General features: G+C 40.1%; 1 protein-coding gene across 3 annotated transcripts in view; it reads right to left on the bottom strand.

Moving 5' to 3' along the window:
- The window catches only part of adcy9 (adenylate cyclase 9), a 175,088-nt gene that overhangs the window by 69,549 nt on the left and 78,181 nt on the right, over positions 1-27,358 (bottom strand). For all 3 annotated transcript variants that reach the window (XM_072559711.1, XM_072559710.1, XM_072559712.1), the window contains exon 2: positions 1,067-1,254. In XM_072559711.1, coding sequence (XP_072415812.1) covers positions 1,067-1,254 — 188 coding nt within the window. The remainder of the gene's footprint in view (positions 1-1,066; positions 1,255-27,358) is intronic.

Genomic DNA, 27,358 nt, shown 5'->3' on the forward strand with positions numbered 1-27,358 from the left:
CCTTGCCTGGATGAGTCTAGCTCCAATATTTAAGCAGCTTGACACTATCCAGGAGTTAGCAGCCCATTTGATTGGCAACATATTCAGAATGATTTACTCCCTTCATCACTAATGCACACCTAGGGTGGACTGCAGAAATTCGCCAAGGCTCATTAGACTGCACCACTTCCATTGAGAATGCACCAGCTATATGGAAATATCACCAACTGGACACTCACCACCCCAAGTTGGAAATGTATCATCAGCTCTTCACTGTTTGGTCAAAATTCTAGAACTGTCTCTAACAGAATTGTGGATGCACCTACACCAAATGGACAGCAGCAGTTCTTGGACAATTAAATAAGTACGACCAAACCAACAATATCAATATCCCTGAATAAATGAAAATATATATTTAAAAAACTAGCAGCACAAATGATTAATGCTTGATTGGAACAACTGCATAGATTTATTTCCCTCAATGTCTGCACTGATAACTTATTCAAATTGGGTTCTTCTAACCATAACCGTACCTATGCATCTCATTTTATAAACTATCGAGTTGGACTAAAAAGAAAATTGAGGTAGTAAAAGGATTGACAGGCAGAATCTTTTCTCCCCCCAGAGTCAAAGATGTCTAATACTTTGGGGCATGAATTTCACGTGAGAGGGAAAAGTTCAAAGGAGATGTGAGGAGCAGTTTTTTAAAAAAATACAGAGAGTGGGTTAGGAGTCTGGAATGTGCTGCCAGGGGTGGTGATGGAGTAAGATATGATATGATAAGGGCATTTATGGGACTTTTGGATAAGCACATGAATATGCAAGGAATGGAGGGATGTGGACTAAGGACTGGCAGAAGAGATTAGTTTCATTTGGCGTCACGTTCAGCACAGCATCATGGGCCGAAGCACCCCATTCCTGTGCTAAACTGTTCTATGTATTTCCTATATCATAATTAATTGCCTTTAAACAAGTTTAATACTCCTTGGACAGTTCACTACTTTTCATATCTCTACTTCCCTGTTGAAATTATTTCCATAAAACGTAACTATGGTCTTACTTTAGTTCAAAATACTTATACACTCACCTTAGCTTTAGCCATGATGTTGCTAGCTTCTCCCACTTCAGTGGAAGTCTCACTTGTAATTTCTCGGTTCTGCATGGGGACTGTAAGAGGACTCGAGTCTCCCCTATCAAGGTGAGGTAATATCTTGAGAGAGCAGGTACACACTGAATGAGCCAGCTTTCTGCCAGAAATAAGGAATGTCTGCAATCCTGTCAAGAAAATAAACAGGAAAATTTCAAACTTAAATTTTTTTGCCATATCAGAAAATATGCAGCTAGAGTCTGAACACGTTGCAAATCAAAACCGAAATGTAATCCTGAACAAACTGAACCACAAAGAGAAATTGTTTTGTGTGGGGAGAACTATGAAGTTTTCAGTACAAAGTCAACTACAATCTCATGGAGGTTTGTAAAATTGCTGGCAAAGAAAATAATTTGTTTTATGCCCCATGTGTGACATACTAGTTAATTTGAACTCAGAAAAAAAACATGAGCGCTGAACTAATTTTGGAATACAGTCCAGTACATAAAACAAATATTGTTAGAAACAATAACAAAAGGATAATTTAATAATCCTTTCTGAAGCCACAGAATAAATGCATCCATTTTCTGATTGAGAATCTTGGGTATAGAAATTTCATTATGTTGAGCATTCTTAAATCAAAATCTGGTACTCTCTCAATTCCCAATATGAATTTCAACACCTTCAAAAATATCTAAGCAGGCTGCTCATATTCAATTGAACACTCATAAGATGCAGCCAACATAATAATCATGTAAAATAAATTTAAATTCAAACATCCATCATCACATTAGTGTAATTCCAAGAGCCAAAAAACAACTACAGAAATGGGGATAAATTGAAAAGAAATAAATCTGAAATAACAGCCCATGCAAGAAATGCACATTAAGCAGAAGCAACCAATGAACATTGGATCTGCAGTGATGATTTCCATTTACTGTGAAATGCTATTGCTCTGAGGATGAACATTATTTGTCTATTATGGATGCCATATCTTACTGCACATTTCAAGCATTTCTTTGCTGATTATCAATGTAATCTCACAGTGAATCATGGAAGTAGTAATTATAACCTTGACATCTAGTCAATTATACTAGCACTGCAGAACGTAGATTTAAAGGTTGTGGGCAAGATATGCAACTAGAAGGATGCCATTGAGAGATGATGGACAGGGAGCACACAATCCATTTAGGTGGGGTGTCTTTATTTGGTGCACCTTTGTTTATAGTCATGAAGATCAAAAGCTACAAGTGCCACAAATGAAGTTGTCAGGTAATGTTTTAGTGGTAACAAAGGATTGATGAAGGCAGGGTGGTGGACGTGATCTACAAGGACTTCAGCAAGGTAAACTGATCAGCATGGGTAGATCACATTGAATACAGGGAGAACGAGCCACTTGGGTACAGAACCGGCTTGAAGGTAGAAGACACAGGGTGGTTGCTTTTCAGACTGGAGGTCTGTGACCAGTGGTATGCCTCAAGGATTGGTGCTGCGTCCACTGTTTGTCATTTATATAAAATGATTTTGAAGTGAACATAGGAGGAATGGTTAGCAAGTTTACAGATGACACCAAACTTAGTGGTGTAGTGGACCATGAAGGTGGTTACCTCATATTACAATAGGACCTTGATCAGATGGGCCAATGGGCTGAGGAATGGCAGGTGGAATTTAATTTAAATAAGTAGGAGATGCTGCATTTTGGGAAGGTAAATCAGGACACACATCCTGGCAAACCACAATGGACCATGCCAGTATCACCTCAAAATGCAATAACCTGTAAAGTTTACAAACATTGCACCCAAAATAAGTTAAAATAAATTCACGGTATAAGATGAATAGAGGACAGACCCAAAAACTCCAGTTTTAAATATATGGTATGACTTCAGAATAATGATCCAAAACATTACTAGTTCTACAGCTAGAGGTTTTAACACAGCTAGTATTGTTTTAAAGTAAATATTACATTGTAACCCTAAGTAAATTAAGCTAAATTATGCATTACAGAAACCAAGAACATGTGGCCTTAATTCACAGATTCTAATAGTTACAGTCCTTGCCCTTCTTATGCCTCATAAAGGCACCTTGCCCATTATGATACTTCAAGTTAAAGCCGGGGAGCTACAAAGAACAATTTTAACCATATAACCACTTGTACTTCAAAATCACAGTTCATAAAGTAGGACTAGATAGCTGGTATGTGATTTATAATATCTTTCCTCTTTCAAGCATCAACCAAATGGTTAATATGCAGATTTCCATCCCCCACCTAGGACACCTTTCCCTAACAATGGACAATATTTATAAGCCCTTAAGAATTGAAAGCTTATCTAATTGGCTCTTGAGGTAACTTTTGCAGACAAACACCATAAATCTCAATTTATAAATAAACCCTAAAGCGTCTAAAATTCATCCAAAAATTTGCATACAGGGTAACATGAATTGGCTGTCACCATTTTGAAGAAAGAAAATAAAACAATGAAATGAGAAAACAACACCAGTAATTCATAGCAAACAAACTGTGTGACACCAAAGTAATAAATCCAATTGTATAAAATTAAATGTAATCACATTGAAAGTTTTAAATCTCAAATTCATCATCTTTGGCATCCGAAAGTTCGTTAAATTCACTCCCAGATATTTTGTATCACATCACAAGAATTCCACACCAAATGAAATGTGGCACCGAGAATATGCATAGGGTATAAACTGTTAGGGAAAGAGTTAAGTTCTGACTTTTGTGAAACAAGAGATTCAGCTGAGCAAGGTTAGAGTCCTCTGCACGGTACTAGGATTCGGGTCCCCAGGGATGGGTGTGATTGAAGTTAGAGTCCGCTGCGCGGGACGGGTTCAGGTCCCCTTGGGTGGGTGTGATTGAGGTTCGAGTCCTCTGTGCTGTACCAGGTTTCGAGTCCCCTGTAGTGGGTTTGGTTGAAGCTCGAGCCCCCTGTGCAGTACTGGGGTTCGAGACCACTGGGTGGGTTGATTTGAGGTTCAAGTGCTCTGCACTGTGCTGAGCTTCGAGCCCCCATGAGGAGTAAAGTGAGAAAGGGGTTAAAGTCCCCTAGCGGCAAAATTTGATGCTCTGCAAATTTTTGTTCTGGGTGAAGACAGTGGCTTGGATTGCGGCGTTTTGTGGTCCGCTATGAGGGCTCTCTCTTTTTATAAGTGTAACCTCAGTGAGGGGATGCATAAAAAAAAGAGAAAACATTGAAATTAAGATTGTACTAATACTTGGGTCGGGTGTGTGTGTGTGTGTGTGTCAGTCAGTCAGTCAGTCAGTCAGTCAATGTGAATTGTGCCATGCTGAGAATGTCTGATGTTCAGAAAATCCTTTTAAGTAACTGTTTTGCCTTGATTGAATCAGGATCTCAATACAATGTTTTGTTGGCTATGTAACTGGGCAGATTTTGTTTTTACATTGAAATTGTACAACATAATGTCCTTTTTACAATGATCAAACTTGTAACCTTAAAACAGATTGTGCCCCTGATTTGTTTGAAATTCTACAGTGCCTGTTTAAAAATAACAGTTGGGTCAGTGGTCATGCTGTAGCCAGATAACAGTACTGTACGAAAATGTCTTTGCCGCTGTGTATTTAATGCAGAGTGTTCACAAAAAAACTGCATTTTGAATTTGAAGTTTTGTTAAAATTTTAGAGAATATTAGAACTTGAGGCTGAGTGGTTTCAGTTCTGTTAATTATTGTTAAGACTTCATTAGCCCCCTTCGTATTGCAAATTCAAAGAATGTTGATCTCTACCAAAGTTGCCACTGTAATTCGAACTGTTTTATTTGGAAAGTTTATTTGGAGAACATTATTTTAAAACATTCAGCATTTGTTTCCCACAAAAATTTGAGATTTAAATCTGAACTGAAACTGCCTCTTCAATTGCTAAAGCACAGTAAACATTTTGTTGTTTTCTTGCTGTTCTAGGTTTTGGAAATATTTTTCCTGATAGGTTCCACATTAGCCAAGCATCAATTTGTTAAAGGAAAATAATTTTTGAATAACCCAATTGAGGTACCCGAAGGTTTGATTTTAGGACCACTGATTGTTGTTTATAATTGACAGAATTGTTTGGGCATTACAATTTAAAAGTTTATGGACTGTATAAAACTAGATAATGTCATAAATAGTGAACAGAGTAACAGACTTCAAGATGACTGAAAATGTTGAAAAAGGCAGGCAATTTAGTGTAGTTAAATGTGTGACTGTCTTCATACTGATACCCATCTTGGCAAGGGAGGAATGAGAGAAGAAATGCAAAGATACTTTCAGCTACTAACATAGTCGCTAGAGTTCCTCCATTCACAGGTAAAGCGTGCCTTTGGACCACTGCCCACCCCTCCACAACATGATCCGACAGATTCAATCAGCTTCCCAATCATGTGCATTAAAAGTGAAGTAGCTAACATTAGTGAAGAGGAAGATGGTAGGCTTTTTGTCAGTGACCTTCCTGCAGACATTTAAAACATGTGGGCTTTACTTTGTCTTTGGATCATTTAAGGGATATGAGGGTTCACTAATCAAGCTAACATCAAAACAGGCAGTTGGCGTTGTTACATTTAACAGCACAGCGATAGCAGATGCAGCAAAGAATGCTACACTCACGTAGCCTGCTGCTGCACTGCACACTCAGATGCACTGGTATCCTCCATCTGAAGGATCTCTGAGAGAACGGAAATCTTGTCCGTTTTATGAAGCATTTAACTGCCCTTCTACAAGGGATCAGATTTCCTTGTGTGCAAGGACAAACTGAACTTTGTTTTCAGGTTGGACTTTCATGAAGGAGAGATTTTGGAGAACTGGCTCATTTCCAATCGACTTGGAAGGGATGGAGTGGTCAATAAGGACTGTGGATTTAAGAGCTTTACTGGTGATTTTTTTTCCACATGGGAGGATTCTTCAAATTCTATTTACTGTAACAGACTAGTAACTTATGTTGTTATAATCATCATATGCTGCTTGCTTAACTTGCTTCAATACTGGGTGGTTAGAGTCTTATGAAAGCTGGTAGTGCCATCGCAGTGGTGATCATGAAATAATATAAGAAGGGAATGAGAAGGTGTATAGGGTACGAGCAGGCTGAAAAGAGGTAAGTTCTGAGTTTTGTGCAATGCGGTTCAGCTGAGGCTGACTCAGATCAGCTAAGAACTTAGTTAACAATTGGATGCTGGAGGCAGGGGTAATGAGTTAACAAGATGGAAAAACAGTCATTATGCAGAGCCATTTAATAATATTGGAAGCATTCAGTATGCAAGGTCAGCTAACAAGGGGGAAAAGTATCCACTGTATGAATCCAGTTAACGAAGTTAAGAACATTCATTGTATAACTTGGCTTGTTCTCTGCTATTGATTGTAACAGTCACCCAATTAATATGTATGTTGCCTTATCTGGATGCTCTTCTCTGTAAAATGACTGTATAGTTCATTGAGAAACTGCTCTTCCAGAGAAGACCGAGAACTCATGTCTCTGTGCGCATAGATGATCGTTCTCTATCCCACCCGGGCACAGATGGTGGCTTGTGGGTCAGGAAACTGAGGATCCAGTTACAGAGAGTGGAGCTTAGTCTAAGATCACTAAGTTTAGTATCAATCTCGAGGGGGTAATAGTGCTGAAGGCTGAACTGTAGTCAATGAGTAGCATTCTTACGTAACTGTTCTTGGTGTCAAGATGTTCTAGGGAGGAGTGAAGAGCAAGTGATATGGCATCTGACGTGTATCTGTTGGTCCAATAGGCAAATTGGAGTGGGTCAAGAGCACTGGGGAGGCTGGGAGTTAATTAATGCCATGACCAGCTTTTCAAAGCATTTCATGACCACTGCAGTTAGGCCACTGCATGGTAGTCATTGAGGCATGCTGCATGAGCCTTCTTAGGCACTGGGATGATGTTGGTCCTCTTGAAACAGGCAGGGTCAGTGGCCTGCTGCTGGGGGATGTTGAAGATGTCCAAGAAGACCTCTGCCAGTTGATCTGCACATGCTCTGACTGCATGGCCTGGTATTCAGTCTGGTCCCATCACTTTCATTGGATTCACACGAAGGAAAGCTGATCTGATCTCTGATGCACTGATTGTTGGGATAAGTTCGTCAAGACTTGTTGGAATAGGTGATACCTCTTGCTGAAATTCTGCTCAAAGCGAGCATAGAAGGCGTTGAGATGATCTGGGAGGGACATGTCATTGTCTGCTATCTTGCATGTCTCTTTTTAGAACCTGTGATTAGCTGTGCTCTAAAGGTTTTGCTAAATTCAGGCATTGTTTTGGACCAGATCATTATGTATATTCACATTGCATTTCTGGTGATAACAACAGTATTCTTAACAATTCAAAGAACCACTCTGATAATATTTCTCAACATCAGGCCAGTGACTTGCAAGAGTTGGAGGATTTGAGCTATAGGGAGAGGCTGTTTTCCTGGAATTTCTGAGGCTGAGGGATGACCTTAAAGAGGTTCATAAAATCATGAAGGGGAAGAATAGGATAAATAGTCAAGATGGAGTAGGGAAGTCCAGAACCAGAGGGCATAGGTTTGGGTGAGAGGGGGAAAATTTAAAAGGGGCCTAAGGGGTAAACTTTTCACACAGAGTGTGGTGGATGTACAGAAAATGCAGACAGAGGAAATGGTGGAAGCTGGTACAATTACAACATTTAAAAAGCATCTGGATGTCTTTATGACAGACTGATCACTTTGGTCATGCCAAATTTGGTCTTGGATATTTTCTTCAGGGCAAATTCCTTCTTCCACTCTTGGTGGGGTAGTGTGCAAGAAATTGAGCCTACTAGCCTTTGTGATATTTCTGGGAATAAAGATTTTATGAAGTCTGCAAACTTCCCCAATTTCTAACTTTCAGACATGGTTGATATAAAGTATGGATCAGGTTTCAGTACTGAACAATAATGACTACTTATTACAAGTCATTAGACTCCAACAGGTAATAAGACGTCAGAATACAACACTGCTAATTAAAACTCTAATCCCCTTATAAACTCCCTCTTACACACAGAAAATATAGGTTATTGAGCAGAAGAAAATTGGAAAGCTAACTCAGGATGTTGCTGAAACTGGAGAGTTAGGCAGGCAAGTCTGGGATGTTTTCTACAGGAGCGTTGGAAGTTGAGGGCTGACCTTATTGAGGTTTATAAAATCATGAGGGGCACGGATAAGGTGAATAGCAATGGTCTTTCCTTTAGGGTGGGTGAGTTCAAAACTAGGGGTCAAATGTTTAAGGTGAGAGGAGAAAGATTTAAAAGGGGCCTGAGAGGTAGCCTTTTTACACAGAGGGTGATTTGCGTGTGGAATGAACAGCCAGAGGAAGTGATGAATGCAGGTACAATAACAACATATAAAAAGACATTTGGACAGGTACATGAAATAGGAAAGGTTTAGAGGTATATGGGCCATAGACAACTAAGTGAGACTAGTGTAGTTTGGGAAACTTGGTCAGCATGGACCAAGGGTCTTTTTCTGTGCTGTATGACTATGACTCTATAGTTCAGTAGTTTTTGTTCCCAGGTTCTGTTGTTGAGATGATCCTTATGATTCATCTGTTGGCATGATACTTCAGTCACCTTTCCCTGAATACTCCCACTGGCTTGAAAGACACACAAGTTGGCTAGTTAATTATAAAAAAAAACTGGCTTATTAGTTAAAAGTCACAACATACAACAATCACTACAAGACAGACAAACTGGTGTTCTGACTGTAGAGACTACCCCTAAGCTGGGAAAGAACTGAATGTTTCTCTGTGTAACCTGTTCCTAGAAGCAAACTGTTCAGTTACCAAAGATCCAATCCCAGACTTGCTGCCATACAAAAGATCTGTCCTCAATAACTGGTCACTAGCCCAGAGAGCAATCAAATTCTTGTTTTGATCAAAGCCCCATCTGTACATTGCCTTGGCTCCAAACACAACTTCAATTACTGCTGCTTTAAACATCAATTACACAACATTTGGCATTGATGAAAGTTTACTTGCTTTCAAAACATATAGCCACCCTTTCAAACATTGATTTTTAAAATGGCTTTCATTTTATTTCAGTTTTTGTTTTAAAAACGTAACATAAAAAGACAATCCTTACATCACACCAACCTGTTTTTCACTAACGCTGAATCCCCTAGTCTCACAGTTGTGTCACAAGTTTTTAAAATGTTACAACATATAAATTGAAACCAGCTTAAGATTTTATAGTTTTGTTGGAAGACCCATTTATTTTCAATGTTTACCATAGAAGGTCTGCTCTGTGTGGGCATTTTAAACACTCATGCATCTTTGCAACACAGCCAGTAACACTGCTTGATTTATTGTGCCTGATTATAAAACAAGTAAAACATGCATGCATGGAGGGAAAAAAAAACTGAGGTTGACTGCTAATGCCTTTAAGATCATTCTGCTATAAGACGTGTTTCGTTAATGTGAATACACTGTACGCAATTGACGAATTGAGGACAGTTTCTAAAATGCAAACTTTTAAAGCGAGTTTTGAGAAGAAGATTTGTAGCTTTGCCCACTGAGCTGCAAGGCTCATTTCCAGACATTTTGTTACCTTTCTAGATAACATCTTCAGTGGGCCTCAGGCGAAACAATGCTGAAAATTCCTGCTTTCTATTTATATGTTTTGGGTTTCTTTGGGTTGGTGGTGTCATTGCCTGTGGTGACCCCATCTACTACCCCCTGAGAAAAGGGGCAGGAAATGACTTCACCACAGGAAATAACATCACCACAGGCAATGACACCACCAACCCAAAGAAACCCAAAACATATAAATAGAAAGCAGGAATTTTCAGCATTGCTTTGCCCGAGGCCCACTGAAGATGTGACCTTGAAAGGTAACGAAACGCCTGGAAATGAACCTTGCAGCTCAGTGAGCAAACCTACATCCAAAACCACAAACTTTTAAAAGGTATGTGTTGGGTATAATGCAATTACATCACCAACACTAGAAGCTGTTTTTAAAGCGAAATTTTTCTACAATGAGAGGTTGCACAAGAACGCAACCATTACATTATAGAAGAACTACCTGTATAGCATATTGCGGCTGAAAGATGGGAGAGGTCAACTTCTGCCGAGCGTAAGAAACACATTTTTGAGCCTTAGAAAATTGGATCACAGGAACAGGAGTAGGACATACAGCTCTTCCAGAGACATCATATGGCCTAACCCCATTATAATGCTTGTTGCTTAAATCACCTCTAACACTTCGTTTAACAAAAGTTTATCTCAGATTTAAAATTAACTGATTCAGTATCCTTTGCCATTTGTGGAACAGAGTTCCAAACACTTATCAATATTTGTGTATAGTATTGCTTCAGAACACCTCTTCTAGTCCCACTTGCCTGCACTTGGCCCATATTCCCCTAAACCTTTCCTAATCGTGCATCTGCCCAAATGTCTTTTAAATGTTGTAACCTACCTTCATTCACCACTACTTCTGGAGGTTCAGACAAACCATTCTCTGTGTGGAAAGTGTTGCCCCTCAGATTCCTTTGAAATCCTTCTCTCATCTTAAAAATATATCTAATTTTGAACTCCCTGATAAAAGGAAAAGACTTTTGCTGTTCACTTTATCTGTGTCCCTCATGATCTTATGGTCACCTATGCTCCAGTGAAACGTGTCCCAGTCTATCCATCCTCTCCTTATAACTCAAACTCGATAGTCCTGGCAACATCCTGGTAAATCTTTTCTGAACCCTCTCAAATTTAATATTAACCTTGCTACTGCAGGGCAACCAGAACTGTATACAGTAGTCCAAAAGTGGCCTCACCAACATCTTGTACAACCTCAAATGACTTCCCAACTCCTATACTCAACGGTCTGAGCAATGAAGGCAAACGTGCTAAATGCCTTACTTACCACCTGTGACACAACTTCCAAAGAATTACGTACCTTAACATCTATGTCTCTCTGTTCGACACTACCCAGAGCCCCACCATTTACTGCATTATTTGCATTACCAAAATGCAATGCCTCACATTTATTGAAATTGAACTCCATCGTCCAATTCTCAGCCCATTGGCCTAATTGATCAAGATCTCTTTGTAATTTTAGATAAACTTCTTCACTATCTACTATACCACCAATTTTAGTCTAGAACAGCCATTCTCATGGGGGCCCTGGCACATGAAAAGGGGGTCACAGACTGAAAACTGAGAAGGGGAGCCCCAAGGATTTATGGGGGCTCTGGTAACTGAACTGATGAAATACCCATGCCTAACCTAATTTGGAACCAGGTATCATGAAACTTGCAGAAAAGCACCAAGCTCAAGGATCACATTAGGCCTGATAGATTTTTAATGTCAGAGTTTTTTTTAAAAAGTTTTGTCCAGTATGTCAGAATGTTCAAGTTTTCTTCGTGTTCAATAATAAATGATTTTCTATCTGTTTGTGTTGTATCCCTGTTTGAAAGGGGTGCCCTGGAACCTGACAAGAGCTCCAGGGGTGGCTAAAAAATAGTTCAGAATCACCGGTCTAGAATGTCCAACCAATGGGAATAGCTTACTATCCACTATCTTTTCCTGTTATCTTACTGAATATTTCGATCAGCAAATCTCTTAATCTTGTAAATTCTAGAAAAAACCAGGCCTAATTTGGATAAACTGTCATAACTTAACCCTTGAAGTCCAAGTATAACTCTTATAAACCTACATTGTACTTTGCACTCTTCTCCACCCCTCCCCCCAGGCCAATGTGTCCTTCCTGAGGTGCCCAGATCTGCTCATATACTTCAAATGAGATCTAACCAGGGTTTTTCTTATAACTGCAGCACAGCTTCTGCATCATTATACATTCAAGTCCTCTAGAAAAAGCCCAGTACTCCATCAGTTTTTTTTTGATTATTTTCTGTATTTGTTGTGACATTTTAAAAGATCTATGCATCTGAACCCCCAAGTCTTTTTGGAATCCACAATATTTAGCTTTATACCCTCAAAAAATTATGATCTATTCTTTTTCAGTCCAAAATGGACAACCACGAACTTGCTTATGTTGAACTCCATCTGCTACAGTTCTGCCCATTCACTTGGTCTATCAATATTCCTTTGTAACTTTATACTATCTACACAGCCTACAATGCCGCCTAATGCCTTATACACTCGGTCAACTTATACACTGATGTATAGGCCATCACAATTGTTCTTCTCATCAAGAGATAAACGCTAAATATTTTACATACTTTTGCAGTGCATTTTGGAAGGGATGTGAAATTTATCTGCACCAATGCTCTGTGCTTCTATACTGATCTTGGTCTCCAATGTCCCAAAGGCCCAAAAAAGGTAGATATTGAAAAGAAATGAGAGAACTGGGTCCCGCTTTCAAACTGATGAACTAGTGCCTTCAGGTCTTTGGGTTCTCTTTACTCAATTGAGAAATGCGTGGGAGATCTCAAAAGTAGAACAACCACCTCACACACGCCATTTCAGAGGGACTATTTCACACCATGTTAAAATATTCAGTATCATCTATCGTCCTGCTTCAAATGGAGGAGGGGGAGTAGAAAAGGGAATTCATTGAGCTGTCACAATCTACAGAAATAAAGCATCAGAGTTTCAGCAACTTGAAAGCAAGATGTCATTAACCATCAATTCAGATCACCCCAGATTCATGCATCTTGAAACGGGAAATCTTGCTTTCTCACCAGATAAGTTAGACAGCTACTTGGAGATTCTTCCCTAAATCCTTTGCAATATGTTGGAAACAAAAAGCAGGCAGGAAATTTAAATTCAACAAGTGGTTCAATATTTATTACAGCATAACACAGTAGTGTGTTGAAAATTCCCAACAAGTTCAACAACCAAGATCTCTAACAAATTGATCAAACTGGGCTAATATTGCATATTAATAGACAGAAATTTATTGAAAGATGAAAATTGCAAATGCATTCAATTATTTAAATTATATCACAGCTCAATTTTAGTTCTTTTTTTTACTTCAGCTCTCTATTGATAGCAAATTATTTGCCATTAGGCACTTCTAATTTCTATCTAGACTAAATTGAGCCTTGAGGAAATTATTTGGATATCTAGAGAACAATCTAGTCCAGTTGGCAATTGCCATGGGAATTAAGTAACTTATTTCAAAATCTAGTGGTCATTAGTCAGGCCCAATTGCAGAGGGTTTTACCAAGCACTAAAAGTTTGGCTCCTGAGGTTTCCTAGGTGTTATCTACTGGCAGAATGCAAAGGACAAACTAATAAATTTAGAATTGAATTGGGTGTAGTCTGGCACTCCAGTACATAATGCCTCAGCAAGTTCAGAAGGTAATTAACATGTATAGACTACCACTCTACTGGTCTTGGGTACAGGTAGTTCTGGAATAACATGCATTTCAGCAGCACGATTTAGCTATTACCACTGAAGAATTAGATAACGGTATTTTGGAAAAGTTTACCTCTGTTAGCAACAGCATGATTTCAGTGGGGATCAGTTCATGTGTTTTGTTCTGGGCACATGCCAATGTGTGCGCCAAAATCTCCGTGCTGTTCTGCACATGCACTGGTGTCCACGCATGCACAACGTCAGTGCCGGTCTTCCTACAGTGCGCGTGTGATGAAGACTGTGCCATTCTGCGCATGCACGATGCCAGCGCTGAAGCCTGTGCATGCACAGGACGGCACAATGTCAGCGTCAGTCTTTGTGCCATTCTGCACACGTGCTAATGTCAGCTGCAGACAGAGCAGCTTCCTATGAGAAGTACTGTACTGAAAGCAGTTTGCTTACTTTTTTTTTAAATGCACTGTGTTAAATTTACTTTCGTTTTGTTAATAAATATGATTTCAACTTTCATTCGGGCTGTGCTATAGAGTCAGAGAGATTTACAACATGGAAACAGAACCTTCGGTCCAACCCGTCCATGCCGACTAGATATCCCAACCCAATCTAGTCCCACTTGCCAGCACCCGGCCCATTTCCCTCCAAACCCTTCCTATTCATATACATATCCAAATGCCTCTTAAATTTTGCAATTGTACCAGCCTCCACCACTTCCTCTGGCAGCTCATTCCATTCATCTACCATCCTCTGCATGAAAAAGGTCTCTTTTTTATCTTTCCCCCTCACCCTAAACCTATGCCCTCTAGTTCTGGACTCCCCGACCCCAGGGGAAAGACTTTGCCTATTTATCCTATCCATGCCTCTCATAATTTTGTAAACCTCTATAAGGTCACCCCTCAGCCTCCGACGTTCCAGGGAAAACAGCCCCAGCCTGTTCAGCCTCTCCCTGAAGCTCAGATCCTCCAACCCTGGCAACATCCTTGTAACTTTGCATTAGACTTTTGGGTGATTTTTGAGCAATCGTGAGTGATATTGTTTGCTGGTTCGCCCATTACCCCATTTTTCCCATAATAATTATTCCTATTAAGCATTTTTGTCTTAAGCGAGGTGTCACTGGAATGCAACCACGGTGTTATAGGAAAACTACCTGAACACTGCTGAGATGTAATAAGCAAGGGCCACATTCCATCCAAGAACGGACATGAGAAAACATTCAAGATAACTAACCAAAATAAAAAGAAAATGTGAAGAAATTCATACTAAAAATTGGACTTGAATTTTGGGTAAACTGAGTTCTAGCCCTGGATCTTGATAAATTATATAACCAGCATGATGGCTCAGTAATGAGTACGATGGCTCAGTAATGAGCACTACTGCCTCAACGCCAGGGACCCGGGTTCAATTCCGGCCCCTGGCGACTGTCTGTGCGGAGTCTGAACATTCTCTCAGTGTCTGCGTGGGTTTCCTCCAGGTGCTCCAGTTTCCTCCCACAGTCCAAACATATACAGGTTAGGTGAATTGGCCAAGCTAAATTACCCATAGTGTTCAGGGATGTGTAGGTTAGGTGCATTAGTCATGGGAAATGTAGAGTAATAGGGTAGGGGAATGGGAAAGGGTCTTGGAGGGTTGGTGTGGACCTGTTGGACCAAATGGCCTGTTTCCACACTGCAGGGATTCTATGACTCTTCTATATGTCAAAAAGAAAACAAAAAGCTAAATGAATACTTTTGCAATACGAAAACATCTCTTTTGCTGCTCTGGTTAATCAATTCACAGAATATTGCTATACAATCCTTTCAAAAGGAACTCTAAATCATATGAAAGATGATTACATTATCTCAAGGACAAAGACATGGAGTAAAACTTAGTTGCACAGCACTTCACACAGCAACCAGGCAACAAAGTGCTCAAAAGAAATGATGTAAATTGAAGATGAGTCACTACAGTAATGTTAGAATGCAGCTGCCAATTTGCACACAAGCTCCCATAAATATCCAAGTATGGCCAAATTATCCTGTGCTGATCAAAGAGATAAACATCAGCCATGATATTGCAAATACCTCCCTACTTTTCCTTTCAAATACTACGTAAGGCTGTATTACATGTGCCCGCAGGGGCCACGCAAAGCTTCATTTTAATGAAACATCCTAAAAGGGGGCATCACTGACAATGAAGCATTCCTTAGTAATGCACTGGAGTATTCATCTCTACTTACTTTGAGTCCTGAACTGGGATTTAAAAACATAAGCTTTTGACTCAAAGCTAAGAATGCTACCACAGATATGATTGGCACACGAGGAAAGCACCAAAGCTGATTCTTGTTCCATTTTCAGTTAAATATTCATATTGGACAAGAGTCAGGTGACAACTGATATGATAACTTTACTTTGGGGAGACTCAATGAATCAAACGGTACAAAGTTTTTTTTTAAAATTCCATTCATCTGGACAGTGTGCATGCATTGGGCAGATAGGTCGAAACTTAACAATAACAGTACAGTAGGAAAAGCACAGCTGGTCAGGCAGCATCTGAGGAGAGTCAACGGTTCAAGCATAAGCTCTTCATCAGGAAGGCCACATTTCCGATGAAGAGCTTATGCTCGAAATGTCAATTCTCCTGCTCCTCAGATGCTGCCTGACCGACTGTGCTTTTCCAGCACCACACATTTTGGCTCTAATCTCCAGCATCTGCAGTCCTCACTTTCTCCAGATAATGACACAGTAGTCAGTCTATGATAGTTTTGACAGCAAACCAAAACATCTCCTGCCTGACTCACCTAACAGTCTTACAATTTTACGCTTTTAACATAAAATTCAGTTGTGGATCTAATGAGTCACAATTCCCAAATAACTTACACAAAAGTAGAGGACAAATAAACCCATCATAACGATTTTGTTTTATTCTTTTGTCGGACCCAAATATAACTGGTTTACAAAATTCTATAATTGCTATAATATGAATTTTATTCAAACTAGGTTTTGACCAAATATTGGAGACATTTCTGAACATGTGGGGCAACATACAAGATGAACTGGTCACTATAATACAAACCTTGCTTTATCTTAAAGGTTAGCCTAGCGGCCTTATGAAAAATTAATCAAAATATATGTCAATTTAAGTTCTCCTTCTTTAATTATGTCTTCAATAAAGTTTGTGTTGGTATGCAAACCCTTGTTGCATACTTGATAAATGCTTTTAGAATCCAGGAATACAGTTTCGAGTGACAATTTTACTTGAACCAATCACACAATTAGCTCACAAAACACAATGTCTTATTGTCTTTAACTCACAAGTAACTAATTCTGTTAGTAGGATGCTAACAGACTCCTTTTTTCAGAAAAAAAATCATTCATAAGAAAATATGCAAACAAATTTTAAATAAAAAGGATAAGAGAAGCCAAGTGAACAAAAGGGCCTTAAAGACTAAAGCTTGAGAAAGAATAACTGGGACCTAAGAAACGACAGAAGAGTTGAATGAATACTTACTATCAGCCTTCAGAATAGAAGCCACAGATAGGATTCCAAAGTTGCTAATTACTCAAGGGACAAAACGAGCAAATGAAATGAATACAGTAACTATCACTAACTAGCCACGAAACGACACGACCAGCTATCCTTCGTAGCCACACACGCAGATGACAAGCAACATGAATTCAAATGGGACAACACTACGATTATAGGACAAGCCAAACAGAGAACAACCATGGAATTCCTAGAGGCATGGCACTCATCCACAGATTCAATTAATAAGCACATCGACCTGGACCCAATATACCGACCACTGCAACGGACAGCTGGAACTGACAACCGGAAGCGGCAGATTCAAAGTACTATAAATACCGGAGGAAACATCACAGAAGCGCTTCATAGGAGGCTCCCAAGCACTGAGGATGTCACCTAGACAGGGGACGAAACGTCTGCAACACAAATTCCCAGCTCGGCGAACAGATCCACAACAGCCTGTATCTCTGTATTCTCACTAACATTGCCTTTTCCAATGTGAATATTTTGACGAAAAGTATTCATTCCCCCATATCCTCAGAATCCACACACAACTTCTCACTACTATCTTTGATTGGCCCTAATCTTACCTATAGAAGGCCTTAGGGTCTTCCTTGATGCTATCTGCCAACAACTTCTCATGTCCCCTTCTAGCTCTTTTTAGCCCCCGCTTTAGATCTTTTCTGGCTAACTTGTAACTCTCAAGCCCCCTAACTGAGCCTTCACACCACAGCCTCACATAAGCCTCCTTCTTCCTCTTGACAAGAGCTTTAACTTCTTTAGTGAACTATGGCTCCCTCTCTCGACAACTATCTCCCTGCCTGATAGGTGGTATACTTATCAAGGACCCGCAGTACCTGTTCCTGGAATAAGCTCCACATTTCAAGTGTGCCCATCCCCTGCAGTTCTCTTCCCCATGCTATGCATCCTAAATCTTGCCTAATCACATCATAATTGCCTTTCCCCCAGTTACACCTCTTTCCCTGCAGTATATACCTATCCCTGCCCATTGCCATTGTAAACATAACCAAACTGTGGTCACCATTGCCAAAGTGCTCACCTACCTCCAAATCTAACACCTGCCCAGGTTCATTCCCCAGTACCAAATACAATATGGCATTGCCCCTTGTTGGCCTGTCTACATACCGTGTCAGAAAACCCTCCTGCACATATTGAACAAAAACTATTCCATCTAAACTACTTGAACAATAATATTCCCAGTCAATGTTGGACAAGTTAAAGCCCTCCATAACAACTACCCTGTTACTCTCACTCCTATCCTATCCTTTCCTCTACATCCCTGGAACAATTTGGAGGCCTACAGAAAACTCCCAACAGGGTGTCCTCTCCTTTCCTGTTTCTGACCTCAGCCCAAACTACCTCAGTGGATGAGTCCTCTCATGTTATCTCAGCTGCTACAATACTACCCTTGATTAACAATGCCACACCCCCTTTTTTTAAAACCATCTTCTCTGTTCTTACTGAAACATTTAAATCCCAGAATCTACAACAACCATTCCTGTCCCTCCTCCAGCCATGTCTCTGAAATGGCCACAACATTGAAATCCCAGGTACCAACCCATGCTGCAAGTTCACCCACCTTATTCTGGATGATCCTGGCATATTTCAAACCAACACTCTGATTGCCGGTGCCCTCTCTCGATCTTGTAAACCTATCCCTGACCTCACTACCCTCAGCCTCCTATACACTGTACATTTGAAGAGAAAATGTCAAAGAGATTACAACATCAATATTACTTTGATCTCTCAAACGGTCATCAGAAGTCACACGACACCAGGTTATAGTCCACATGTTTATTTGAAATCACAAGTTTTCGATGCATTGCTCCTTCATCAAGTGATGTTCACTTCACCTGATGAAGGAGCAACGCTCTGAAAGCTTGTAATTCCAAATAAACCTATTGGACTATAACCTGGTGTTGTGTGGTTTCTGATCTTGTCCACCCCAGTCCAAAACCAACCTCCACATCAATTCATTATAACAAAAGGCATCTCTGTTTGAGGACATCTAACATCTTTTTCAGCAAAAATCTCCATTGGTGAAGCGATCTAATAACGGATTCTATGCTTCAGCCCATTTTGGTTTTAAAAGTTCCTTTCTTTCCAAGATCTCTTTTATAGTTGGGTGATCTCAAATCCTCAATCTCTTTTCTGCAACTGTCTTGGTCAAGTGGATGCTGTCCCAGAACAAAGAATCAATATAGCATTCTATAGGCAAATCCTCACCCCTGCCATTTGGTTTCTGCTCAGGGTGATATTCAATATTGATGCTGTACTCCTATTCTGTACCATATTTCTTGACCTTGTTAAACTTCACCCTTTATCTTTCCTTCTGTTACAAGACCGCTGCTATTTTATCTCCCCCTCACACTAATAGGATTCCTTTTACAGTCTATGATTTCTTTTTAGAAGAATGCTCATTCCGAGAGCCACTGCCTAAGCTTAACTGCACTTTCTTCCCTTCTATTTTTGTACTTCACATTCACAATCCATAGGCCTAACCTCCTGCCCTTCATCCTCCATAAGCAAAGAGCTTTTATCTTTGTCATGCCTCATTGGGTTAGCTCACTTTTACTTTAGCCCACTATTGCCAGAGACATCACAAAAATTGAAGATATTTTCAAAGTTTTATCAAATATATAAAAAGATTTCCTAATTTATCTGAATTTTAAGAGCAGGATTTGTGAATGAGAAATTTTAACAACCATAAACAAAACTGATAAAGGAGAATCAGTAGACAAGACATGGATTTTCAGAAGAGTTTTGATAAATTCCACCACAGCAGACTGGTTAGAAAGATTAAAGCACATGCGATAGGTGATAATGTACTGGTATGGATTAATGATAAACAGACAGAAAACTAAGAATAAGATGGGCCAGTCTAACATCAACAGGCTGTGATGACTGGAATAGTAAGGACCTGTTACTTGTGACACAATACATATCAATTACCTGGAACAAATGTTACATTTCCAGATTGTATATAGTACAATGCAAATAAAAGGATGAGGTAATATGTATTGTGAAGAAGATGTAAAGTGGGTTCAGGAAGATATAAACAGGTTTAATGGAGATAATGATAAATGGAATATAATATGAAAAATATAAGGTTATCTATTTAGTAGGAGAAACAGATTGTACATTGTTTGCTAAATAAGAGGTTGGAACATATAGATGTGCAAAAAGATTAGTGTCCTGTCAATGAGTCACAAAGCTAACAAACAAGTGGAGGATGTATTAGGAAGGCTAATGGAAAAATGGCAAATACTGCAAGACGATGATAGTACAGAAGTAGTGAAATCTTGTTTCAACTCTATAGGCACTTAACTAGACAGCACCCAGAGTATGGTAGCATTGGTCTTCTTACCTTAGGAAAGATATTATTGATTTGGAGAAAAGGCAACGAAGATTCACCATACTTGTTCCCAGGACAGCAGCACTAACCTGGGCAAACTGTGCCCGCACTCTCTAGAATCATAGAGCCACAGGGTCATACCGCACAGACTTGTCCATGTTGACCAAGTTTCCATTGCTTGCATTTGGCTCATATCCCTCAAAAGCTTTCCTATCCAAGTACCTGTCGAAATGTCTTTTAAATGCTGTAATTGCAACAGCCTCTACCACTACTTCCGGCAGGTTATTCCTATATATGCACTACTCAGATAAAGTCGCACCTTAAGTCCCTTGTAAATCTAACCCTTCTCATCTTAAACCTATGCCTTATGGCTCTGAGAAATTAAAAGAATGAGTTGCCTCACTGAAGCATAAAAAATATTTAAAGGGACAGACAGGGTTTATGCAAGTCTCTCCTGGTTGGGGAGTGTGGAACCAGGGGACACGATTTAAAAATAACAGGGAATCCACATATCTAGGATGAGGAGACATTTTTCCACTCAGGGCTGTGAACCTTTGGAATTCTTACCAAAGGAAGTTACAGAAACTCAGTCTTTGAGTATGTATAAGAAAGAGATTGACAGGTTTTGGAGTGAGTGGCAGACAAGGTTGTGGGATGGGGGAATCCATTTCTCCAACTTCTTCCTCTGTATTCCATTCCAAATTTAGTTTCAAATACTTCATTTTATCAGTTGAGGGAGTTCATGGCATGATGATACTTTGATTCACACCTGAAACATCAATTAAGTATTCCTAGGGCATTTCTAGGATTCATTCTCTTATTGTAGATAAAAAATTGTTTCTACTTTCTTTTAGTTATAGCTCAAATGGTCTCCGTCTTAGTGACAAAGCAGCCTGGGAGCTCTTCACATTTGTTGGAAATGCAAGTAGAGAAAACAAGATGAGTTTAAGAATATTGTTCACAGTGAAGTAAGGTTGTCTTGCTCTCCAGGATGGTCCTGCTTTAATTAATCATCAGATTTGGCAGTAATTGGCTGTACCATTTCACTGCCAAATCCATTCATGTTCTTGTCAGGCGTTCATAGAAAAGTACAGCACAGAAACAGACCCTTTGATCTAACTCGTCCAAATCAACTAGATATCCTAAATTAATCTAGTCCCATTTGCCAGCACTTGGCCCATATCTCTCTAACCCCTCCTATTCACTTGCCCATCTAGATGCCCTTTAAACTTTGTAAATGTTCCAGCCTCCACCACTTCCCGTTGCAGTTCATTCCATACAAACACCACTCTCTACATCAAAAGTTGTCTCTCCGTTCCCTTTTAATTCTTTCCCTTCTCACCCTAAACCTTCTAGCTTTGGACTGCCCCATCCCAGGGAAAAAACCTTAGCTATTCACCCCATCCATGCCTTCCCGTGATTTTATAAACTTCTGTAAGGTCACCTCTCAGCCTCAGACGGTCCGGGGAAAACAGCCCCAGCCTATTCAGTCTCTCCTGGTAGCTCAAATTCTCCAATGGTAACATTCTTGTAAATCTTGTTTGAGCCCTTTCAAGTTTCACAAGATCCTTCCTACAGCAGGGAGCCCAGAACTGAACATAGTATTCCAAAAGTGGCCAAACCAATGTCCTATACAGCCACATGAGGACAAGCCAACTCCTATGCTCAATGCACTGACCAATAAAGGCAAGTGTACCAAAAGCTTTCTTCACGATCCTGTCTAGCTAGGATTCCACTTTCATGAAACTTTGAACCTGGACTCCAAGAATTCTTTGTTCAACAACACTACCCCAGGACCTTACCGACCAGTGTGTAAAACCTGAGCTGACTTGCCTTCTCAAAACTCCGCACCTCACATTTATCTAGATTAAACTCCATCTGCCACTCCTTAGCTCATTGGCTGATGTGATTGAGTCCAATTGTACTTGGAAGTAAGCTTTTTTGTTGTCCATCACACCACTAATTTTGATGTCATCAGCAAACTTACTAACTATAGCTGTGTTCACATCCAAATAATTTATATTAATGATAAAACAGTGCACCTAGCACCATTTCTTGTGGCACATCACTGGTCATAGGCTTCCAGTCTGAAAAGTAACACTCCAACACCCTATCTCTACCTTCAAGGCAGTTCTGTATCCAAATGGCTCGTTCTCCCCATATTCCATGAGTTTTAACCTTGCTAACCAGTCTATCATGAGGAACCTTGTCGAATATTTTAAAGTCCATATAGATCATATCCACCATTCTGCCCTCAATCCTCTCCATTGCCTTTTTTGAAGAAGTAATCAAGCTAGTGAGACAGGATTTCCCAAGCACAAAGCCATGTTGACTATCCCTAATCAGTCCTTGCCTTTCAAAATCCATGCCAATCCATGTCCCTCACAATTCCCTCCAACAAATTGCCTACCACTGATGTCAGGCTCACTGGTCTGTAGTTCCCTGGCTTTTCCTTAACAGACCCCTCCTTACAAATTTGCTTCTACAATGTATAGTACAATCCCAATAAGATGATCATCCGTTACTCATTTCTCGGTTTAACCCAAATAACTTCACTGTATGTACTCCCCAGAATATCCTCCCTACGTACAACCATAACATTTGTGGGCGGCACGGTGGCACAGTGGTTAGCACTGCTGCCTCACAGCGCCAGAGACCCAGGTTCAATTCCCGCCTCAGGCGACTAACTGTGTGGAGTTTGCACGTCCTCCCCGTGTCAGCGTAGGTTTCCTCCGGGTGCTCTGGTTTCCTCCCACAGTCCAAAGATGTGCAGGTCAGGTGAATTGGCCATGCTAAATTGCCCGTAGTGTTTGGTAAGGGGTAAATGTAGGGGTATGGGTGGGTTCCGCTTCAGTGGGGCGGTGTGGACTTGTTGGGCCGAAGGGCCTGTTTCCACACTGTGAGTAATCTAATCTAATTCCTAATCAAATGACCCCCTCCCCACCCCAAAGCCTCCTGTAGCATCTATACCCTGGAACATTAAGCTGCCTGTCCTATCCACCCCTGAGCCACATCTCTGTAATCGCTATGATATCCGACTCCCATGTTCCCAGCCATGCCCGGAGTTCATCTGCCTTACCTGTCAAGCCTCTTGTGTTGAAATAAATGCAGTTTAACTTATCAGTCCTACCTTGTTCTTTGCTTTGCTCTTGCCTGCCTTGACTTGCTCCTTTTCCCAACACCACCAGCCTCAGTGATCTCTCTTCTCTCACTCTCTTTGGGTCCTCACACCAATCCTCTTTACTAGTTTAAACCCTCATGAGTGGCTATAATAAAGCTCCCCACTGTTATATTTTCCCCCTGCCATTTCAGACGCAACTCATCCTTCTTAGAGGTCACTTCTACCCTAGAATAGATTCCAATTATCCGAAAATGTGTATCTTTCTCCCCTATACCAGGTCCTCAGCCACGCATTCATCTGCTCTATCCTTCTATAACTACTCTCACTAGCATGAGGTACCAGAAATAATCCAGATATTACTACTCTCAGGAACTACTTTATAACTTCGTAATTTCCTATATTCTCACCTCAGAACCTCATCCTTTTCTGTTATGTCATTGGTTCCAAAGTTTACAACTACCTCCTGCTAGTTATTCTCTCCATTTGAGAATATTCTGCACCCTCTCAGATATTCTCGACCCTGGTACCAGGAATGCAACATACCATTTTGATGTCTTGTTGCCAGCTGCAGAAACGCCCATCTCTGGCTGACTAAACAGTCTCCTATCACAATCGATCTCCTGGAAACTGACATACCCCTTGTTATAGAAGAGCCAGTCTCGGTACCAGAAACTTAGCTGTCTGTGCTACGTTCACCTGAGGGTCCATCACCTCCTACATTGTTCAAAATAGCACACTTGCTCGAAATACGAATAGCCACAGGAGACTCCTGCACTACCTGTCCACCTCTCTTACCTTTCCTAGAGGTAATCCATCTACCCAACTGTTTTTCTACCTTCCTGAAACTGCAATCCATCACACTCCCTGGTTCCTGTAAATGCCTCTGTCTCTAACTGCCACTCCAACCTATCCATGCAATTTGATAGGATTTGCAAACACACACAGTCGCTGCAACCATAATCGTCAGGAACATGGAAATTCTTCCTAATCTCCGATAGGAAGAGGCCATGTTTACACTTAATCTACAGACCCAGAAAATAGCATAGTCTTACTGCTCTAAAAACACTGCTCTAGCATAACTTGGTACCTATTTTTATGTTTTATACAAGTTTAATCTAGAGACAGATCTCAATAAAACAAAAAACCCTACTCACCACTGTATGTTTACAAGAACAAAACAGCGCATGATAAGACTTAAAGACACTTAGCTGTTCCCCTGCTGTGAGCAGCTCCCGATATTGAGGTTTCTCCAAGGTCAGCTTCGAATTTTATTGTGTTTATTCTTCTTAGACCAAACTCCAACGTCCAGAGGTGCTTGTAATTACACAGCATAGGCAGTCAGCTATGCAAGTTCATTGCTTTTTCCTCACCTCCCACTCAATACTTCTCTCTTTCCTCTCATTTTTAAGTTCTTAATCTTTTTCCCAAAGTTCCAAAACAATGTAACAGCTTATAACATAATAATTACTGCTCCAAGAAAATCCAGGAAATCTGTTCCAACAATGAAGAAATCTCAAAGGAACAGCTCAAAAGCCACAATTTTCTCCTGTCCTCCATCTTGGAATCTCCACAATCCATTCTTGCTTTTGAACATAAGGAAGTAGATATGAGGACATTATTGGGGAAATGCCCAGAGTAAGAAAGCATAATGGTTCTACTGGGGCCTATCGATCATAAGTGGAGGAGAGGCTTCTGTTCACTAAATCAGTAGCTACAGAAATCTTATGGTGAATCGAGAACCAAAAGTCATGGGATTTCGCATTATCTTGATTTATCCTAAAGAATTGCCATTTGAGGGAGATATTTCCACCAGTCCATGCAAAATGGTTACCCAGCATGAGTTAGCGTGGGGGGGGGGGGGGAAAAGAGATGGGTCAGGAAAAAGTACAGATTTGAGTTTCTGATATAGCAACCTCAGATAATCTGTTTACACCAGCGTTTGTTTGGCAGGTATGAGCTATCACTTTCTTGATGGATGGATTTGAAGTCATGTTGGTCCTTTAAGTATGACAATGTCCTTAAATGAAAAAGGTGAGCCCTTGAGTTTTGGTAATTACTCGGATTATGTTGTGCTGATTATAGTAGAAACCCTTGATGGAGGCCACGGGAGAGAATTATCTAGCCAACATGCTGAACTAGATATTCAAAAATAACTTTAGATGGAGCATATTGCTGACTCTGAAAACACTGAAATGCTGTTCTACTGCTGAGTAGCATAACACCCGATTGGCAATAGATGCTGCTTGCTTTTGCTTGAGTGATCATCTTAGGTAGACTGCTGAAAACATTCAAAGTCCAGAGCATCATAATGTTTGTAGAGAAAATCCATGCAGAGCCTCAGGATACATAGGACATACTGCTGAAATATAGCGTAGTCTGTATTCTGAAGGACCAAGGCTAAATGTGTCTATTAAAGCCTCTTGGTTTTATAACAAGGCCAAGCTTCTCCCACACTTGCACAGCCCACCTATCTGCCTGCACCACACGAAAAAGTCTTTTCTCTGTGTATTCAAGAGTTTACAACAATGTCTACTCTGTTCAAGAATTAGACAGGCCCAATCTGATCAGTGAGCATTCTGATATTTACTGATGTCTGTCTGAATTTTGTTTTTTTAAGAAATGAAGGGTCACTTGACCCAAAGTATTAACTCTGCATTCTTTCCACAGATGCTGCCCCTGCTGAGTTTCTCCAGTAATTTCTATTTTTATAGCATTAAACACCAATTCAGAAAAGGGTGATAGTGGAAAATACACACTAAATATGCTTGGTTTACTTTACATTAATGCAAGTGCCTGCAACACAATGAATGCGGCCTGTGAGCTGCAGGTACAAGCAACCACGTGCTATTTGTGACATAGTGAAAAGAGCGTGAGATCTAGATCAAATTGGGACAGCTGGGTACTTAATATTCCCCATTAGAACGTTTTCAGGAAAGATCAGGTGGGGAATAAAAAAGGTGCCAGCATTACTCAAAGATACTGCTAGCACTAGAAAAGGATAATGCAGCTGGATGTTTCAAAGATGAAATTTGGTTAGAATTAAGCAGCTGTTGGGTGCTTATTTCAGACTACCAGATAGTGGGAAAGAGAGCATTTTCCTGATCCAGACAAACTTGGAGAAGATCATTAGAGTTAACTTTGAGGGATGAAAGGGGACAGGTTGAGCATATTGCTTGCTGAAATACAAAAAGGAATCACAACACTATTAGAATTAAAATATAAATATCTTAAATAGCACTATTTAAAACTAAATGACAATCCAAATTAATGAGCATATTTTAAAATGCAGTCACCGTTGCAGCAGTGCTAACAAGATGCACTGCAGTACCTCATCAAGGTTCTTCCTGTATAGTATCTTCCAAACCCACAATCTCTACCATCCAAAGACAAGGACAGCTGATGCATGGGAAAACCACCATCTAAAATTATCTTACAAATTACACACTGTCACTTCATTGTCAATTGGTTAAAATCCTGGAACTCCATTCTGAACAGCATTGTAGGTGTTGCTATGCGCCAACTTCAACAATGTTTCAAAAAGACAACTTCCCATCACCTTCTTCAAGGCAATTAGGGATGAGCAATCTCATGAACAAAACAAATTTAAGAAGTCAATTTCCATGCAAGGTTTCACAAACAGCAATGCTGGTATTAATGACAAGATCATCAACTTCAATGATACTATTGGAAGGATTTTTTAAAAATGGGCCAGGTTCAGGTTTTAAAAAACCTCCTTGCTCTTTGTTAAAACATTGCAATGGGATAATTTAGATCCACCTCAGAACAGACAGACAATCTCACCATTTCATCTTATCTGTACTATATATGGAATTTATATGAAGCCTCACCTCTCATCTAATCCTTCTAATTACTCTAAATACACAGTCAGCTCTGATATAATTCAATAGCTCCGTTCTCGTGAGATTTCATGTTAAGAAAATCACGCAATGACCATGTCATTTAAACTAATGGGCCAGAATCGCGTTATAGCCAATACTTTTTTTTTATTTCAAAAATATACTTTAG

Source organism: Chiloscyllium punctatum, chromosome 40, assembly GCF_047496795.1.
Source record: "Chiloscyllium punctatum isolate Juve2018m chromosome 40, sChiPun1.3, whole genome shotgun sequence".
Lineage (NCBI taxonomy): Eukaryota > Metazoa > Chordata > Chondrichthyes > Orectolobiformes > Hemiscylliidae > Chiloscyllium > Chiloscyllium punctatum.